The sequence below is a fragment of the Podarcis raffonei genome, chromosome 2 (genome assembly GCF_027172205.1).
Source record: "Podarcis raffonei isolate rPodRaf1 chromosome 2, rPodRaf1.pri, whole genome shotgun sequence".
In the NCBI taxonomy this organism is placed as follows: Eukaryota; Metazoa; Chordata; class Lepidosauria; order Squamata; family Lacertidae; genus Podarcis; species Podarcis raffonei.
In genome coordinates, this window is record NC_070603.1 from 98,659,720 (window position 1) to 98,680,764 (window position 21,045).

The following is a 21,045-nucleotide window of genomic DNA, read 5'->3' on the forward strand; positions in this document are numbered from 1 at the left end:
CACAGTTCCATTTTTGGATCTTCACCCAATGCATGGAAGTTGTGGATCAACACCAACTTGGATGCCTTCAAAAGGGGATTAGATGAATTCATGTTTTTGAAATATGTCCTGCATCAAAAATATCAGGGTTGTGAATAATAAACGTAACAAAAAAGTAGAAGGTAACACAACCACAAAATGCTGTACAATACAATTGCAAAACAACATTAGAAGGTATCAACGATATAGATGGAAACTGGCCATCTTAAAAAGCCTGGGCAAACAGATTTTTGGTTTGGCATTGCAAGGTTGGTGACAGCCACCCCTCCATGTGTTGCATGTTTCACAAATGTCATACTAGAAGAGACTATATGATATAATGTACTTTCCATATTTTAATTTTTTAAAAATAAACACATCTAATCAAAAGCAAGGAAACACTAATGACAAAAATGTCAACCATACACCCCACTCCACCTGGATTTACATTCTTGACTTCTGCCAGTTGCCCAGAAGGATGAAATTCAGGCCAGTTCACTATAATTCTGGCAGACTGGTACCCAAAGTGCTCAGATATTTTTACCTCTCTCCCTACTGTTCTGTTTTCCTCCTTTCATTCAGTTCTCTGAAAAATTGACCCTCACAGCCAGAACAGAACATGTAAATTGTATTATTTTTCAAATTTAATCTGAGCCCTAAATATGTGTTTCTGTGTGTACACAACAAGGATAGCCCCAGCCAGAGCTAAGGAGCCAGAGCATGTATTTATGGCAGATAAGATCTGTTGCTATTATGTACTCCCTTCTGAGATGACTAGCAGTGAATAGACTTAACAAAGTTAAATCCATTCATTGACATGCAGCGGTTGTTGTACTAGCTTCAGACTTGTGTTACACCTAAATCCCTCTGAGGCATGGTTTTGTTCTTCAGAGCTATTAACTAGCCCTTTGGCTCCGATGTGCACTTCCCAAAGCCAATCCTTCAACCTTTCCTTCATTACCTTTGATTTCTCTTTGAAAAACTTCCCTGCCTCTTGGAATTTCTCCCCTCCAGCCCTTCAGATAGAAAATTTCCAATGGGAAGAACTTGAGTGCGCGTTGCAGACAATTTAGTTCATCAGTCACTTGTACGACATGTTGCTAGAAGACTTGTTTTGTGTGGGTTTAAAGCTAGGCTGAAACTGCATGCTCATAGAACAGAGACAGAAATAGGATTCTTTTATACACAGGAAACAGTTCTATCACAGTCCTTGTTATCTCTCCTACAAAGAACAGCACAACTTGTTCCAGTGGGTAAAGAGCTAGGCAACACAGGGGAAAGCCTGAGGTCAGGGACCGTGACTAAAAGCAACAGGAGGCCGGAACAAGCTTTCGTTGTCCCATGTCTCTTTCTCATGGATCCAAAAGTCACCTGTCTCTAGACATCACTCAAACTTATTCATGCTGACATCTGTACCTACTGACCTTTGAAAGGCATCCAAACTTGCAAACGCCACACACCACATGGACACACATCCTTGTCTCCTGGGGAAACAGTGTGAGGAGCTGTGTGTCTCACTTTCCCTTTGGGGCATCTGCTGCCATGGTCCATGGTTTCAATGACACAGTTTGGGAAATCAGATCTGAAAAGCACATTTTCAAATTCGGCTTCTGCAAGGTCTTGGGGACTTCCAGGCATACCAGATTCCTTTGCCGAGGTGCTTGTCTCCATGTGGCTGTTGGAATGGTGATAGAGCTGAGCCCCAGGGCTTGTAGGCAACAGCAAGGAAATGGGACGGGCCACTAGGCAAGTGCGGAAGCCAGCCCTACAACTTCTCCCCACTTCCTAGCATCCTTCAAAACCAACCGTAAGACAGGGGGGTTGGTCCTTCCAGCTCCAGCAAAGCGTGTTCTCACTAAAGGAGAGCACGTGATGTGGATGGGGCCAGGCAAAGCACCCGTAGTTGCCAGGCAGGATAGATTGAAGGAGCCTGGCTTGGATTGGTGGTTGGTGTTGCTGGGGTAAATTTGATGTTGCCAATTTGGGGGTGGGAACAGAGGTTATTTAAACAAGGTTCATAGCAAGCTGCTTTCTCTTTCACTGTGGGCACCGGATCACCCGCCCGCCCTCCCTTGTTTGGGCTTGTGCTTTGACCTTGCTATGCCTGTCATGGGGTCGTCCACCTTGGTGCGGGGGCCTGGTAGGAATTTATCCATTTCCATTGATTAGTGTGTGCCATTTGGTTTTTGCCTACTGCGTAGCAAATCGTCACAACTTGTAAGGTTGGTGGTTAGGCATTGGTTTAAATTGGTTCCAAACTACAAGAAAGAAGATTCCACCTAAACATTAGGAAGAACTTCCTGACAGTAAGAGCTGTTTGACAGTGGAATTTGCTGCCAAGGAGTGTGGTGGAGTCTCCTTCTTTGGAGGTCTTTAAGCAGAGGCTTGACAACCATATGTCAGGAGTGCTCTGAAGGTGTTTCCTGCTTGGCAGGGGGTTGGACTCGATGGCCCTTGTGGTCTCTTCCAACTCTATGATTCTATGGTTGGTGGAGGGGTATGGATTGGCTGTGCCTGCCCCTCCAATGCTGCTGCTGCACGGGAATTCCATTAAAGGAATTCAGAGGCTTACCATCCTTTCATCCAAACCCCTGGAATCGGGTTTGGGCTGCGTAAGCCCCTGGGAGCATGCGGGGAGAAGCTGAGGGTCTGTGCCGCAGCTCCAGTTATCCCTGATCTTGTTCCTCCACACTGGGTTTCGCTGGAATCCGGGAGTCAGTGCTGTCCCCCAAGGCGGGGGAGGGACAGATAGTCATAACCAATGCCTAAGCAACCACTCACAATTTGTATGTTTAATAAAGTTGTGGCCAAAATTATGCCAAAAACCTTAAACAAAATTTATGAGTGATGTGTGAGTTATTGGGGTGGGGTATTTTGGGGGACCTCAGCACGCAACTGCTCTGCACTGTTCTGTCATGGGGTTGTTGTTTTTTTAATTGACAGTTGCCCATCTGGTGGCCATGGGGACCAACAAAGGTGTTCACTCACACCATGGTACCCATAGGACTAGGTGGATGATCCCTGACACATTGAAGTCAGCCATCTTTTTGTCCATACAGTGTCCTTGAAAAGCTACTGGGGACATTGTATAGGGAATATGATGGCTGCCGTCATAGGTACATCATAGGACAGAGATCTTTTTCCCCATTCAACTCCCCAGAAAGAAATTCTTATGTATTGTCATGCTATGCAGCCACTTTGTAAGAGTATTTTAAAACACTTGTTCTTTAAAAACCGTGCTACCATGTGATATCTTTAAACTGCTGAGATCTGTGTCCTCCCATTCAGAAAATTTTCATTCTCACTGAAGTCCAAGCTGAGGTCATTTTGTTTGAGATTTTATGCAGATTGAATTACTTAAGCACCCCTACCTTAAAGGAAATCACAGTAGAATATCTTAATGTAGTAGCACTTAGCCCAGAGTTTCACAGATCAGTGAATCCAAATCTGTGAAAACCTTACCAGTTCTAAGGATTTCAGATGTTTTGAACTGTAAATCTTTTGGGAACAACCTTCCTAACCTTTTAAATAAATTGTGGACGTGTTTGTTGATCTGAGCTCCTAAAACAAACAAACAAACAAGCAAACAAACAAAAACAAATGGATGGTACTGGACTAAGTTGGAGGGTCTCTTAAATGAGGGGAATGCCCCTTTCCCCTCAAAAAACACACTGGGGAGGTATGTCTTGGCAGATATATATCATATCAGATATTTCTGAACAAATTGAAATCTCCGGATTGTATCCGTAGGCAGAAAAACTCACTTTTTTCTTCTGTACTGTAGAGCATCGTCTGGTGTGTCACTCTGTCTGAGTGTGCTAAATGGACCTCAGTGGGGAATGTTGCTCTTGTCTCCGCCTTCCTGCCCCCCTCTTTACAAATGAAGCCATCTGAATTCACAAAATCGAAAAAAATACGAACCTCCTGCTCAGTTTCCAGTGGCGCTGCAGAAGGACAGGGCTATAGATTTTCCCAGGAGTGAAAAATAATTCACCCAGTCTGCTCGTTATTCATACAGACAGTGCATTAATAAAATGGGACCCTGAGATCTCTCCTTATCTAGGCCGGAGCACAGCTAGAGGGATGAGTAGCTGACTCTTTGGATTTAAAATAACATTTTCCCCCTCTTTCTGTGGAAATAAGAATTGATTGAAAGTACTTTTAAGGAGTTTAGAGAGAGAGGGAGGAAAAAACCCCGTTCTTTGATACCATCTAAAGTACATATTAGATAAATAGAAAACTATTGGCTTTTTGACTGTGAACAATTTTCACTTGATTCAAGTGCTGATATAGAAGAGCTACTGAGCGCAATACAAAGTATTTACTAAGGACCTCCTCAAAGCCCACTGGAGCTGATGCGCACATTCCCATTAACTTCAACGGGCTTTGAATGAGCTGCCTAAGTATAAAAATTCCTCACCATCCAAAGCTTGTCAGGAAAAATTAGGCCCAGTTGTTTCATCTGCGTGTGGGGGAAAAAAATCTTTCTCATTTGTGAGTTAGAGAGCAAACAAATTAAAAGCAACAACAAAATACTGTCTCCTTAAGGAGCAGGCACACATTGCCAGAAATGGCATTAGCCATTTCATCACCTGAGGAGAAAGGGCGAAATCACACCCCTAGCCTGTCATTCAAATCTGCTTCATCCGTTCACCATCCTCTAGTATAGTGGGACCAGCCCTACCATTAGGGAGAATGAGGTGGCTGCCTCAGTCAGGCAGCTGACCTTGGGTGCCATGTATTATTGCTGGTTTGTTTGTTTGTTTGTTTATCCAGGTTGGGGAAGAATACTTGTGGGGATTTTCTGCATCAGATGCCAAAATAATTTGTTTGGCCTTGGGTACTATGCACCTTGTCGGGACGCGGGTGGCACTGTGGGTTAAACCACAGAGCCTAGGACTTGCCAATCGGAAGGTCGGCAGTTCAAATCCTTGCGACGGGGTGAGTTCCCATTGCTCGGTCCCTGCTACTGCCAACCTAGCAGTTTGAAAGCACGTCAAAGTGCAAGTCAATAAATAGGTACCGCTCCAGCGGGAAGGTAAACGGCGTTTCCGTGCGCTGCTCTGGTTTCGCCAGAAGTGGCTTAGTCATGCTGGCCACATGACCTGGAAGCTGTACGCTGGCTCCCTTGGCCAATAAAGTGAGATGAGTGCCGCAACCCCAGAGTCGGTCACGACTGGACCTAATGGTCAGGGGTCCCTTTACCTTTACCTTACTATGCACCTTCGCTGTGGGAGGGCACTGTTTGTTACTCTGCCTCAGATAACAACGTGTCTTGAGCTACATCTACCCAGCAACCATTGCATCACAATTCCTTCATGGAGCTTTTTACTTGCCTCACAGTGGACAACCTGGATATAGGTAAGTTTCAGATGTCTAATTCCTGAAAATGGAGTAATGGTATACTCACATAGAAGGGGCCGGAAATCCCAGTTTCCTCTGCCTGCTATCTCACGTAGTGCTTAAACCAACAGTCAATCCAGTCTTGAGTCTTACTGCAACTGAGAGTCACTTTGGAGAGTTAAGTGACAAAAACTGGTACAGTCGTACCTTGGTTTTCAAACACCATAGTTCTTGAACATTTTGGCTCTCGGATGCCTCAAACCTGGAAGTGAGTGTTCCGGTTTGCAAACTATTTTTGGAAGCCAAACATCCTGCAGCCAATCAGAAGCCGCGCTTTGGTTTCCGAACATTTTGGAAGCCAAACGGACTTCCGGAATGGATTCCGTTCGACTTCCAAGGTATGACTGTATTTCAGATAACTACATCACACCATTTGGGAATCTTTACCCAATGCCTATCACATTTTTTAAAAGAGAGACACGGTGTAAAATACCAGCATGGTCAAGCGAGGGGAAAGTAGGCACCGTGGAGCAGATTTCAATCTTACTATAATTTGTAAGATATTTATGCTTATATCCAATCGTATCCATGTGCAAATGGAGTGGATTTCTGTTCATACAATGGGTTTTCCCTTCTCTTGCCCCCTGAAGCCTGTCCGTGCCCCAGAATCTGCTTAAAAAGAGTGTTGGGAACCCTACAGTGCAGCTCTGAAGGGGTATAGCGGGTGCATGGGGGAGGAGAGGGTGAAGAACTCCTGGTGTGCAAAGTTGGATTTCACCCTTAGAGCCACAAAGGAAGCAAATTTTCCCTTCAATGATTTACGTATCCAACTCACTGTTGCAGTATCTGAAGGGCTCACCAAAGGAGCCTGATGATCACATGTATATGCTTCTTTATAAAATACTTTTATACACAATTTAAAAAAAGAAAAAGAAAAAGAGGCTGGATTCTGGAAAAATGAGAAAGTCAGGAAAAAAATTAAGGTAAGCGTTGCAGGAGTTTCCTAACATAGGGTTGCCATGTGTCCTCTTTTTCCAGAGCATGTCCTCTTTTTCTGTCCGGGTGGATTTTTTTTAAATTGCCAAAATGTCTCTGGCTATACTTTCTAGATGAGGCATAGACATAGCTGGTGGTTGAAGACTTTATTTCCTCTTCTCCTGGCCCCCTAAGCAATCTATCACTGCTTCTATAGCCTACATATAGTAGGGGTATTTAAAATGAGAGTCGTCATAGCGTCATCTTTTTTGCTCTTCAAAATTTTGCAACAGAAACCACCCCTGTCCTTGTGTTAGCCAAGTATTCACACTATGTTCATTACAAAGTCAGGTTGCTGAACTGGTTTGCTGCTGACTTTCAAAAAACATTAATTAAATCTCGTCCACTGTAGCCACTTGAATTATTAATGCATCAACACAAATGAGACAAGAGGTGGCACAATGGGATAATTCTGAAATTTAAAATGTAATCCTGCATTGCCTGTGCACACATTACTCAACCCCTTTGGCAGCTCCAGTGGAAATTTAGCTGCTGTGCTTACTTCTGAATAGTTACAAGCCATTCTTTTGCCAATGAGTAGGGGAACAACTCCCAAGAGATAATGCATTTCTATGCAACAGACCTCTAGCATATCATGGAACATAAGGTAAATTTCCTAGCTGAGAAATAATTCACCCCCCGAGAAAACACCAATGAAAATACATCCATTGGAAAATACATCCACAGTTGTGTGGGGCTTCAGTGTGCATTTGGAGATCTGTGCATTCAGGAGCTTCCTTGATCACTCATCTAAATCAAGGAATACGCTATACACAGCATGGGGAATTTCTGTGATATGTGGATCTTTCCTTGACTCACAGAAGAGAACATCTATGCACTTACTGAAGTCTCCAAATGATGGGTGTATGCACGAGTCCCCAGGGTCATTACACATTCATTCACATAAGAAAAGCTGTTAATAATGGAACCACAGAGGGAATAAAAACGTGATACTTTCAGCACAGATGTGATAGATCCATATTGGTAAGTGAAGTACAGTGGTACCTTGGTTTACGAACTTAATCCGTTTTGAAAGTCCGTTCTAAAACCAAAGCGTTCTTAAACCAAGGTGTGCTTTCCCATAGCAGCGGGGGACTCAGTTTACACTCAGCAGAAAGCAGAACATGTTCTGCTTCCCAGGCAAAGCTCACAAACCAAAACACCTACTTCCGGGTTTGCTGCGTTCTTAATCCAAGTTGTTCATAAACTAAGCTGTTCTTAAACCAAGGTCCCACTGTATATTAAGAGAGAGAAATGTTTATTTTTTAAACCAACCAACCATCCACACTCTCCTCTCTGTTTCTAGATGTCACACAAAAACAGAATCCAAACCAAGACTGAATCTACCAGATCTTGGCAATTCACTATTTGAGGATGAAATCCTAATTCTAGGATCAATAGGACTTACTTCTGAGTAGATATGGTTAGGGTTGTGTGGTCTTTCATCAATCAGTTATTAAAACTTTGAAAGAGTGATCACGGCTGATGATGATGTTGTAAACCATAGAGCCACTTTAAGGCAACAATCTTATATTGTTCATCAACTATAAGGACAGGTCCACGAATTCAGTACACACAGTTCTATACTTCACACTGTAGTGGTATACTTGTAAGTTGTATACTCACACAGAACGTATGTGTGTGCATCTGTTGAGCAGGAGTCTGTGTAATCAGCACTGAGTGGCAGCAGGGGACAGCAATAACTATGCCAAGTTAAAGTGGGTTGCAAATGGCCACAATTTTTTCACTGGCTACAGCTTCTAGAGTTTGATATTGCATAGGGCTAGAATTGAGTCACTGGACAGCCTGGCTGCTGGCGAATACTGCTGTCCAAGCCCAAATGCTAGGACAACATTGCTGGGAATGTCAGCAATCTTGGGCCCACCATGGCACAAACTGCTACTGCACAACCATCCTGAAACATGAGTGCAGGTGCCCACAAAATGACAGCCCAAGATCCCTCCTAGGGATCCATCCAGTGAGGAGCAGGAAGCTGGCTCCCCCATTTACCTATGGATCCAGTCCAATTCCTCCAGTGCTGGCAATGAGAAGTTCTGAGGGGAATATAGAGTGATGCACTTAAACCGTGTTGCTTTGAGAAAGCCGGAAACCTTGTATCACTGAGCCTAACGGTGAATGTGTATAAAATTCTGTCCTGGCCTGATAGGCTATGGAAGGGTGGGAGTTCTGACAACCACAGTGTCAAAGCCAAGCTTCCTATTTATGTTCTAGGCATGGACCAGTAGAAGAACAATTCACCTCAGGTCCATTCCAAAGGCACCCTCTCAGAAGATACCCTGCACAGTGCAGGTGGCAGGAAGCTGTCCCAGGAAGCTGCTGACTGCACACCAATATAGATTCCACTCATTCTTATGCCCCCTCCCACCATTGCTTCGTTAGCATTCATTTTTGGAGCACCCTGAAGTAAAAATTGCTTCTGCGGTATGCTTTTAAGAAATAAAAATCAGCAACGGAAGAGGGCACAGTTTGTAAGTTCAGCAAATTGAGAATAACTGAGCCATCAAAACTTCGTTTTTGTAGATGCTCACAGTAGCTGCAGAGGTCAGTGAAGTCAGGAAGGATGACCAGGTCTGATGCTGTCATGTGTTAGCAGTGAGGCCAGCTCAGGATCCAACATGTCCTGGACCACCTCAACCCCTTCCCACTCACAGAACACCCCATTTCATCATCATCATCATCATCATAAATTTATTTATACCCCGCCCTCCCCAGCCAAGACCGGGCTCAGGGCGGCTAACAACCAATAATAAAAACAAGTTGATTAAAATACAATTTAAAAGATTAAGATAAAACATTAAAACAATTAGGGAGCAATCTCTTCATAGGAGGAGAAAGGAAAAAGAAAGAGGGGGAGGGAATCAAACTGATTCTGAGCCAAAGGCGGTGGAACAACTCTGTCTTACAGGCCATGCGGAAAGAGATCAGATTACGCAGGGCCCTGGTCTCAAGAGACAGAGCATTCCACCAGGCTGGAGCCAGTGTTGAGAAGGCCCTGAAATTTCAGGGATTTGCCTTGGCTTCTATCAGTAGTGATCCCCTCCACACCACAGTGAGAAGGATTTTGATCGCTCTGTTAGTGTAATTTCATAGAATTTGGACTTGGAAGGAACTCAAAGGGCCATCTAGCCCAACCCCCTCCAATGCAGGAATATTTCTACTTGCCACATTTGTTATCAATACGGAATATTATTGTGATCCTTTCAGCTTGCTTTTTAAACAAAATTCTTCCAACTATTGGCCATGCTGGTGACCGTATGCAACGGCAGCTCTATGTTAAGACTTCTGACTTTCCAAATATTTTACACATCTCCTTGGGTAAGCAAGGTTGCATCATAAAAGTTTGCACATATTCATAATGTCATACGCTACTTGCCATCAACACACGACGGTCTGTTCCGCGTCGTCCCGGCCACTTTCCCAGGTAGACAGGAGCATTTTACTGTTTGTGATCTCTCTTCAATCCGATTCTTATTACAACATCTGTGTGCTGCTATAACTTCACACGTCCCTCCTTCTGGCAAGAAAGAGAGAAGATGGACACCATGGTTAGGATGGAATGCTCTGGAGAGGTAAAACAAAAAGAAAAGAAAACCCAAACACCTGAGCATGTCAGTCTTCACCCATCTGGTTCCCTCCAGATGTTTTGGCCCACAATTCCCTTCAGCTCCAGCCAGAAACGTCTGGAGGACACCTGGTTGATGAAGGATGTGTTGGTAGGGAATAGAAGCCAGAATTTTAAAATGTTACCTGTCTCTACATCAACGCAAGCATCTCATGACACACATTTCTCCAGAGCTCTAGATCCAAGAAGAGATGCAGAGCGGGTGAGAAAGGACACTGACACCTCCAAGTTCATACTGCTGCTCACTGCAGTGTCATAATGCATATAATAGTGACTTTTGCCACTGCTAATGAACTATGAGCTGAGCAGCCAACTTCCCAGCAAGCTCACACTTCTCACTTAAGGTTAGACTCTACTGGTTTCAAACACCAATAGCACAATGTGTTGATGTGCAAGCCTTATTTTGCAAACTTAGGAAGTTTCTGATCTCACACTTGTATGTGCAATAGAGGGAAATTAGGCAGGGCACAGGGTTCGTGCACCATCCATAAATTCTGCGTGACCCAAGTTCAAAATGCATTAAGCGCATAATTGCTGGGTGATTAGAAGTCCAAATATGCTCGGTTGCAAGTATTTGTTTGCATTGTTGGTTTGCAGCACTTAAAAAAAAAGACAAATCTGCAACACTTACAAAATGACCTATATACAAAATGACCACTTAATTTACAAACAAAATGAATTTGTCATTTAAGTTGCTGAAAAAGAAATTGGATTCATTTATGCAGTGCTTTTTTTCTGGGGGGTACGCAGGGGTACGCATACCCCTAAACATTTTTTTTTAGAAAAAAAGGGCTGCCTTTATCTAATTAATTAAAATGTAGTATCTTCCCAGGGCACCTTAAAAAATAAAACTGTATCAAATAAAAAGCAATATATATAATCACAACAAATTTTTTTTTCTTCCTTCCAGTAGCACCTTAAAGACCAACTAAGTTAGTTCTTGGTATGAGCTTTCGTATGCATGCACACTTCTTCAGATACACTTGAAACAGAAGTTGCCAGATCCCTCTATAACTATATAATCACAGTTACAGATAGGTAGCCGTGTTGGTCTGCCATAGTCAAAACAAAAAAAAAATTTCCTTCCAGTAGCACCTTAAAGACCAACTAAGTTAGTTCTTGGTATGAGCTTTCGTATGCATGCACACTTCTTCAGATACACTTGAAACAGAAGTTGCCAGATCCCTCTATAACTATATAATCACAGTTACAGATAGGTAGCCGTGTTGGTCTGCCATAGTCAAAACAAAAAAAAAAATTTCCTTCCAGTAGCACCTTAAAGACCAACTAAGTTAGTTCTTGGTATGAGCTTTCGTGTGCATGCACACTGCATGCACACGAAAGCTCATACCAAGAACTAACTTAGTTGGTCTTTAAGGTGCTACTGGAAGGAAAAAATATATAATCACAACAGCTACAGTACAATTGTCTTTTGAGGCTGCAAGGGAGGAATCACTCTGTCGCTCAGGTCCTATTTGCAGGCTTCCCACAAGCATCTGACTGGCCACAGGGTGTTGGACAAGGTGGTGTCACAGGCCTGATTCAGAAGGACTCATGTTCTTATGCCAAATCCCGCCATTTCATTTCTGACCGCAGATGGTTGTTGCAATTTAAGGCTACAGTAGTACCTCTGGTTATGAACTTAATTCGTTCTGGAGGTCCGTTCTTAAGCTGAAACCGTTCTTATCCTGAGGCACGCTTTCGCTAATGCTGGGGCAAAGTTTGCAACCAGGAGCAGCTACTTCCAGGTTAGTGGAGCTCATAACCTGAAGCGTTCATAACCAGAAGTGTTTGTAAGCAGAGGTACCACTGTAAAGAAAATAAGCCACCACCTTCTCACTAAAAGAAATCTTCAGCAAAAATGTTTTAAGAGCCTGTCTAAATGATATCAGTGACTTTTTGTTTGTGTATTTATAAATAGCTTTTTATTTATTTATTGGTCATTTGCCCTCTGTGTGTTTCTATTTCAAAATTAAAAAGTTTTGAAGCCAGTCTTAGGATGCATTTTTGGGGTGGGGGTGGGGTGGGGGGTTAGAAATGTATTCTAAGGTCAAGCTAGGGAACCTTCAGCTGGGAAATAAGCCTTCACTAACATTATCAGAATCAAGAAGCTGACAGCTACTCTTCACAGACTCTAGGGCCACTAGAACTCCTCATTTTTCACATCTTTTTGAGCTGGAGCCTGTCATCGCATATTATTCTGAATGCAAATCTAGAAGCATTTTCTAGATAAAAACTGATTATTAATATTTCTCTCAGTCCTGTACTGCAGTAAATACGCCGCAATGTGTTTGGAAGCTTTGGTGGGGAAAGTGCTGTTGTGCTCAGGTCCTGCATTTAGGCTTCCAATGGACATCTGGTTGGCCAGTGTGAGATGCTGGAGTAGAAGGGCCAGTGGTCTGATGCAGCCTGCTCCTCTTGTATTCTTAAGATGACTGTGCCCTCAATTAAAAGCATCTCAGTCAAAATTCCAAGAGTCACGGATCTGTTCCTGTTCCCTTCTTGCTCTGGGAGACCTGAATGGAATAACAGGGCATAACGGTGATGGCCTTTTGTCTAGCTCACTGCATTTTTGCCTCAGAAAAGAGCTGCGTCAGGCCCGAGTAAATATGTTTCTGCACTATACAGGAAACGGCTCCTCTTGATGAGAGGAATTAAATATTAACAATGGGGTCCATTGTGCCTTCTTCAGCTTGCAAACTCATCAATACTGAGCCCCAAGAGTACATGACCTAAGGTCTTTTACCTTAACAGACATTAACCAGCTTTGATTGACTCATCCCTGAAAGCTGAAGGTTTGAATATTTAAAATTGCATAAAGCTTTCCCACACATTAAAGGGTCATTCTTAGCTGGGAGTCTCCGTGTGTGACATTTAAAATGGCTGGATTGGCTTCAGGTACTTTTTCAAAGACTACTTTGTCAACAGAATATTGCATCAAAATGAGGTGTGCAGGGGACCAGTTTGATTATTGTGACATGAATGGCATTGGGGAGATACTCCCTAACAGATACTCTTTGCCTGATTGATTGAAATGTATGCTTTGCAGCCTTCTCTCTGCCACTGCCTTGAACTAGGACAGCCTCTAGAATCCTCTCTGGTACAAGTCCAGTTTAGAAATGAAGAACCCCCCCCCCCCAGAAATTACCCACCATCCACAAAGCCACTTCTGGGACCTGGCAAGGAGGTGGGGTTGTGGGCTTCACGCCCACCCCACGTGCGCGGGGGCTGGGTTGCAGCCCCCACGAGAACGAGGGAATCCCGGCCGCGTTGTCCGCCCAGCCAGCCAATCGGGTGGCTGGGGGGGCGTGGCCTGCCCTATTTAGGGCCGGCATGGCTGGGGCTCGCCCTCTTTCGCCGTGCCAGCCATCACATGGCATTGGTAAGGAGGGGTTAAGAGGATGTGTGGGGTGGAGGAAACGCCATCACCTCCCCCCCAAAAGTGAAGGGTGTTCTGATAAAGGACTCCGTGGGGCATGGCCCTGTCCGAAGCCTATGGAGGTGTGGGCCTAAGGCACGCCCCCGAGCGGTGACCCGGGGGAGCTCCTAGTTGACGTGCCTCAGCAGAACTCCCTCTTTATGGTGTTAACCTTTCCCGGTCTTCAGCAAACGGGCTGGAGCCAGATAGTCGATAGGACCAATGCCTAAGCCAATGCCTCTCATTCCTGAAATCAATAAAGTTGTGGCCTAATTTGCCCTTAATTCTGGTGCCCTTAATTCTGTTGTCCTAATTAACCTTAATTCTGGTGTCCTGTGTCTTTATTTCTCCCTGGTGGGGGGCGGGAACTCGCCACGCAAAGCAGATGGAGAAGACACGCAAGTCTCCTCATGGTCTTCTCCCCTATGGTGAGATGGATAATATTTCTATGCAAATTAATTATAGTAATTTAAATTTCAAATTTTGCATCTGCACATATAAATCAGCACCTGATTATTTTTTTAAAAAAAAAAATCTGTGTCCCTGCTTTGTCTTCTTTTCCACATTTCTGGCTAACCCCAAATTGGTCACAGTGTGTGTTTTTTTATTGCACATGTGCACATTTATAGCTGTGATCACTTTGGAAATGAGATGCCAACCCAGTAGGGGGTCTAAAGAAGAAAAAAGTTGTTGGAATCATGCTGAATGCCTGTGTTGAGGTATGGGGTTGCTTAGCTATGTACCTATGTTGCTTAGGTATGTTTAAATATTCTTTCATTTCATTTTCAATGCCTCCGGTCTCAAAAACGGTTGTTTGCAACAGTGACGGAATGCAAAGCCTCTTGTAAAAGAATAGCCATACTGACACAGATGAAGGGGCAAAATAAAGATTTTATAAATGTACATTCATGTTTATAGACTTTTAAAAAATGGATTATTGACTCGACTCTGTAGCACTTTCCAAAGAGTCATTATAGTATCTGTCATAAATGCATATTTAGGGACTTGTACAAAAATGTGCATTTATTGACCTCATAGGTTGTAACCACACTAAAAGTTTAAATCATTGTCACGAATGACAGGGAAGGCGCCTCAGAGCATTTTATGGTCTACTGAGCCATTTCAGCTCCTGGCTGTGTTTTGTAAGTAAGTTGGAGACAGTCTATTGACTTTGGTCGCTTGGGTGGCAGGGGGCAAGCGGGGGGGGGGGCACACAGTTTGGCCCTTACAGAAGATTCATCAGAAACATGTTGAAAAGTATAATGACTTTTCATAGAAACTTGGCTATTCATTACATTGTACCCCTGGGGACTGGGGATCTTCCCTCTATCTCACATACTGCACAGAAACTAACAAAATGGTGTCTGTGATTGGAAAGGGGACATTAGAACTGACACACCAGGTCAGGCTGAAAGACCATCTAGTCTGGCATTCTGGGTGGAATCCAATTGGTGCCTGTTAGAATTTCTGCTCCATGATTGCAGTCATGGGATTGTTGTCATTCACATGACGGTATATGTTTTGACTCCACAGAGGGGGAAGTGATGGAGACAGGATGTTTGTGTTACTGTGTTGCGTGAAGTGGGACTATTGCCTTTGTTCTTTCTTTGCTGTCTGATGCTAGAGAGAGAGAGAGAGAGAGAGAGAGAGAGCCATGTTGCAGTGCTCCATGTGTGTTTATATGTAAATAAAGTAGATTAGCCAAAATGCTGAGTTCTGCTACGCATGATGCGCAAACTCTGCAGATCCCTAAGTGTGCCGGTGTCGGTTGACATCGGTCGCTGTGATGTTCAGGCAGAAGAAAGCTTTTGAAGCTCCTGAACAAACGACCAGGAGGGAGAGAACATGCCACTCGGGCATGTGTCTCTGCCAGGGTCCTACTCGAGTGTAGGCTGAGCCCCTGACAGTGCCCCGGTACTCATGGAAGAGCTTTTGGTCCAGTGGGCATCTCTGTCAATGGGAGAGGAAGGGAGGGGGTGTTTGCTAGATCTTTTGCTCGTATTCATGCACCTGCCCCCTCCATTTACACACACACACACCTGTTCTGGAAGGGGAAGGGCATTAGCAAAAACATAACATTCTGCTCTTTTTCCATTTGCAGAGGCATCTGCTAGATCAAAAGCCCTGCCCTGGGTGAAAGGATGCCAACTGGATTCCGCCTTCTGTTTCCAATGATATGCCCTTACAAAGCTTATGAGAAAGGGATGAAGGTAGTGCCTATTCCCTGTTCTTTGACACCAGCTACATTTGCTGGCATATGTGGGTATGTGTACCTAATTGCATACATGCAAGCAGGTGTAATTTGTTGAGAGAGAAAGGAAATCTCTGTGGCTGTGTGCAGAAATGTGCAAGTGTGTTTGTCTTGGATCATCCCGGTGGTCAATTCGAATCCAGCGATGTTGTCTGTGTGAAAATTCACCAACACCATCCCCTCTCCCAGTCATCTCGCCTCCTATATATTTGCATCAGGGTGACTGTTCCTCTGTTTTGGGGAGGTACTCATCCGTTCCCCTCTTCATGTAATTTTTCTGGCCTACAAAAGACCCCCACTATTTGTGTGTGTGTGTGTGTGTGTGTGTGTGTGTGTGTGTGTGAGAGAGAGAGAGAGAGAGAGAGAGAGAGAGAGAGAGAGTTTGACTTAGGGCCCACCACCAGCACATTCCTCCATTGTCTCCTGAGACAGATAGATGCCAACAAGGTGGAAAAGGTCGAAATAATTTAAAGTAGGCACAGCATGGGTGTGGACAAAACCAAGCCTTCAGATAAGGATGTAAGCCACCTCCTCCCCAGTCCTTGGAGTGATCATTTTACGAGCAGAGAAAGGATGATAATTCACTGCTCAGCTGATCTACATAGTAGGGCAGGAGAGTGTGCACAGACATGTGTGCTTGAAAGTGTGGGGCTGTCACACCCATATTTGGTGATGCCCACAGTTGGAAAGTAGCTCTCAGAGAGCTGGCTGGGGTGAATGTGGCCCTTAAGTTTAAAAAACCTTGTTATGCATGCATACCCTCCAACATTTCTCCGATGAAAATAGGGACGTCCCATTCCATAATGAAATTTTTACTATTTATACCCCGCACAACTTACTGGGTTCATTAAAAAACTTCCCTATACAGGATTGCCTTCAGATGGCTTGGGAGTCGGATAGCTCCATACCCTCCAACATTTCTCCAATGAAAATAGGGACATCCTAAGGAAAAGTGGGACATTCTGGGATCAAATCAGAAACCAGGACGGCTTCTCTAAATCAAGGACGTCCCTGGAAAATAGGGACACTTGGAGGGTCTGTGCATGCCTGGTCTAGATGCAATCATATTCCACTTCTGCCTCCTTTCTGTCAATTCATGCAGGCTTATCCAACAATTTCATCCAACAAAAACATTTCCCCCTTCCTAATTCGGCCACTTGAGTTTCTATCTTCTGGAGTAATTTCAACAAATATATTTTTCCTTCCTCATACTGTGTTTGTTCAAATATTGAAACAGAAGAATGAGGGTTATACACCCACAAGTCCATCACTAAAGGAAGGACCATTTCCTGAGAATGATTTTGTTTTAATTGGAGGCGAAGACTGAACACCTGAAAATGGCAATTATGCCTCTGTTACAAAGCCCCACCACACAGTGAAATATTTTACCCCTAAATGAGAACCTTCTGTGTGCAGCTGTGATATAAAATATCTCATCAACAGAAGGTTTAGAGCACATGCCTAGCTGAAGCCAAGAGTCATTTCCTCATCATATGCATTTTTTACATCTCCCGCTTTGGTTCAGAGGTAGTAACAGAAGCATATTTTGTATTTCAGAATTATAACATGCCCAATCTAGTAGCGGAGCCAAGCCTGAACGGTAAGCAAACTTTCCTCCTTTTTTTTTTTTAAAGTCCTGATTTGGGTGATACACTGTGGAAGTCATTAACTATGACTCAGGTAGAAAAAACATAGAAATTCCTCCCTTTTTTTTGACAGTGATGGCAATTTAATAGCATTTGACTCCACTGAGTTACATGGCTCTTCCTGCGGCAATGAGAGAGGTTGTATATCAAAATGATAAACAAGTTTTCATTTTCCTTCCTTGGCTGCATGAATATGATCAGAAGTCTAAGGCCATCAAGAATTCACTTATTCTGGCCACCAGGCAGACATTAAGCTATTCAGGACCATCTGTGCTTGAAAAGAGTTCTACTTAATGGACCTTCCTAGGGCAGGTCGGTCGTAATGAAGGCATGCGGGTGAGAGAGAGTGCACAAGTTGAAGCAGCAGCTAGTTGAAGCTCCTTGAATTTATAAGTAGAGGCCGGTGGATTCAAGAGGCAAAACATGTTTTCCATTTGAATACTCATAAAGTATTATGATAACCCTTGATTCCATTTGTTTCAGTTGTGACTTGGATGCTTCACATTAGCAGCAATGCAATAGCACGAGTGGATTTTATCTTAATCAGTTGTACTTATAATACTGGAGGGAGGGGGGAAATTTAGAAGAATAGCCTAGCTCAGGGTTAGGTAGATGCAGAGCCAGTCCTACCATTAGGCAGGTTGAGGCAGGTGCCTCAGGTGGTGGATGCAGAGGGCAGGGTTCAGGAATGAAGTGGTGGATGGTGCAATGTAACCCAGTTTGGGTCCCTTATAGCTTGCTGCCTTCAGAAGGAGGAAGTCCCATTTGTGCATGTCTAATAGTAAGTCATGGGAAGTGGGTGACGCTGTGGGTTAAACCACTGAACCTAGGACTTGTCAATCAGAAGGTTGGTGGTTTGAATCCCCGCAACGGGGTGAGCTCCCATTGCTCTGTCCCTGCTCCTGCCAACCTAGCAGTTCAAAAGCATGTCAAAGTGCGAGGGGAGCTACAATGGGAGAGTGGCAGGGGGTGGATGGAGAAATTAATGGCAGCTCTTGGACCATCTTATGAACTTGTAAGTAACTTGGGCTTTTCCCCCTTAAGGAATTCTCTAGACTTTTTAATTTTAATCTACACATGCAATTTGAAACAGGACAGAACAGACTTACTATTAGGTAAAGGTAAAGGGATCCCTGACCATTAGGTCCAGTCATGACTGACTCTGGGGTTGCGGCGCTCATCTCACTTTATTGGCCGAGGGAGCCAGCGTACAGCTTCTGGGTCATGTAAGCCAGCATGACTAAGCCGCTTCTGGCGAACAAGAGCAGTGCACGGAAACGCCGTTTACCTTCCCGCCGGAGTGGTACCTATTTATTTACTTGCACTTTGACTTGCTTTCGAACTGCTAGGTTGGCAGGAGCAGGGACCAAGTAACGGGAGCTCACCCCGTCACGGGGATTCGAACCGCCGACCTTCTGATCGGCAAGTTCTAGGCTCTGTGGTTTAACTCACTAGGTACTTGCAAAATGGGATCCATCCTTCTGCAACAATAGTCCTCAGCAGCCTTAATTCCACAAATATTAGCCTACATGGCTGGTAGACCAAGCTGCATAGTGTGCTAATTGCACACTAAATTGTACACTAAATTAGAGTCAAATTAAACCCAATATTGATTTATGCAATATGTTAATAATTGCCTCGCAGTCTCTATCACCCAAACCTTTGTGCTATGAGAAACCTTGAATTCTACCATTTTCTTACTCCTTTAAGCCTGTTAAAATAATCAGGCTTCAGCTATGTCACCGTCATCTACCTCATTAGGAGGGAAGATGCTATTTTGACTAGTACGAAAGCTTGTGATTTATTTTGAGTTCGCAAGACATCAGTTGACGCCTCCACAAAAGATTAGCGTCTTTAGACTTCAAGTCTATGTTCAAGCAACACGACAGTGACATAGACAGAGATTTTTTCCTGTTCATATCATGTTCAGCATGTGCTCTCAGGAAGCAATATGCAATAATGCAATTTTACAGACAGCTGCTGATCTCATGTCCTTTCATGAACACAGTGGAACAAGGCAAGGAACAATGCTGAGAAAGACATTTTGACAATGCACAAAACAATTGTGCACCAGAGTGGCTATGTTAGCAGGGTAACCCAGCTTTTCCTCCATTTGTACATGCGTGCAATTGCTGACACGGATTTGGGCATGTGGGTTAGTTGTGGGCACATAGCTGTCAACTTACAGATTTGAAAATAAGGAACCAGCAGACTCGAAAATAAGGGATCAGCAGCCAAAATAAGTGATCAACAATTACTTTGATAAAATACATATTTTGTTGCGTGCAAATGGCTTTAGATACTTATTAGGTCCATAAATTCCCATATAGCATATATTCAACACAAAAAAACAGCAACAATTTGTTGCTGACAAAGGACAGCTGGACATAGAAAGGGCCCCATTACCTTCAGTAGCTTATTTAAGGGACATCATCAATAAGGGACAGCAGCGGGACATGGCGCTGGGATAAGGGACTGTCCCGCCAAATAAGGGATGCTTGACAGCTGTGTGTGGGCATCTTCTGAAAAATCCAGGATACATAGCAAATGATGGCACTCTTCCCATGAGCGTTTGGCAAGCGTACTACAACTGATATTAACATGTACTGTAAATAACACTGCCAAGACATTGGCAACAAAATACATATAGTACAGAATTCAATTCTGTATCGAATACAGAAGCAGTTCTGAAAATATCCAAAGTAACCTCGGCGTGAGACAGACGAGGCATGATTGATGGAAGAGGATGAGGCTGCCAATGTAGTAACGATTTCAGCAACGATTTGAGCAGTCTAACTAGGCCCTTTGCTTTTTGTTTCTGTTTTAAAATATAGAGCAAGTTGCCTTAGTAATTTTTGATTAGTATACGGGATATAAATATTAGGGGCATGCACCAACTACAAGATTCTGTTTGGATCCTGATTCAGCACTTTGAAAAGCAATCTGCCTTGCTCAGAGGTGCTTCAAAGCCTTTGTGAAGTAGACACACATTGGAGAGCTGATAACTTGTGTATATAGAATCACAGAATTGTTGGAAGGGACCACGAGGGTCATCTAGTCCAACCCCCTGCAATGCAGGAATCTTTTGCCCATTGTGGGGCTTGCACCCACAACCCTGAGATTAAGAATCTCATGCTCTACCAGCTGAGCTCCCAAAATCTGCTTGATTCCACCACCCCTCCTTTCACTATTTGGAAATATATTTTAAAAATGGCTATAATATATATATTGGCTTGACAAAAGTGAGTGAAACTTGCAGACATACCATCTCTTCCAAAACAAACATGAGTCTGACCAAACTGCGGGAGGCAGTGGAAGCCAGGAGTGCCTGGCGTGCTCTGGTCCATGGGGTCACGAAGAGTCGGACACGACTAAACAACAACAAGGTTCAGGGGCTTTTGTGATGGACATATTTGATTATTATTTTTTAGTAGACGGAGATGTCTATGACTTTTTTAAAAAATTGGGGGCAAAATTGGGTAGAATTTGCAGGCAAGATTGTCCATTTGAGAGGCTTAATCCTGCCATTTTTTTTAAACAAAGGTTGGCTACAACAGTCTCTTTGAAGTTTTAGGGTGGGTTAAAAAGGAGTAAGTTTATATTCTCTAAAGTTGTGTGAGAAACTAGTATGAAAACTGTAGACATGAGAGAATTGACCCCGCATATTATTGCCAAATTGCCGACAAATTGG

General features: G+C 43.6%; 1 protein-coding gene across 2 annotated transcripts in view; it reads right to left on the reverse strand.

The window, feature by feature from the left end:
• TAFA1 (TAFA chemokine like family member 1) overlaps positions 1-21,045 on the reverse strand; it is a 346,559-nt gene that overhangs the window by 57,699 nt on the left and 267,815 nt on the right. Inside the window, exon 3 of one of the 2 annotated variants that reach the window (XM_053378251.1) lies at positions 9,791-9,928. In XM_053378251.1, the coding sequence (XP_053234226.1) occupies positions 9,791-9,928 (138 nt within the window). Of the gene's footprint in view, positions 1-9,790; positions 9,932-21,045 lie in introns of both variants that reach the window. The other variant, XM_053378250.1, reaches the window with a different exon arrangement.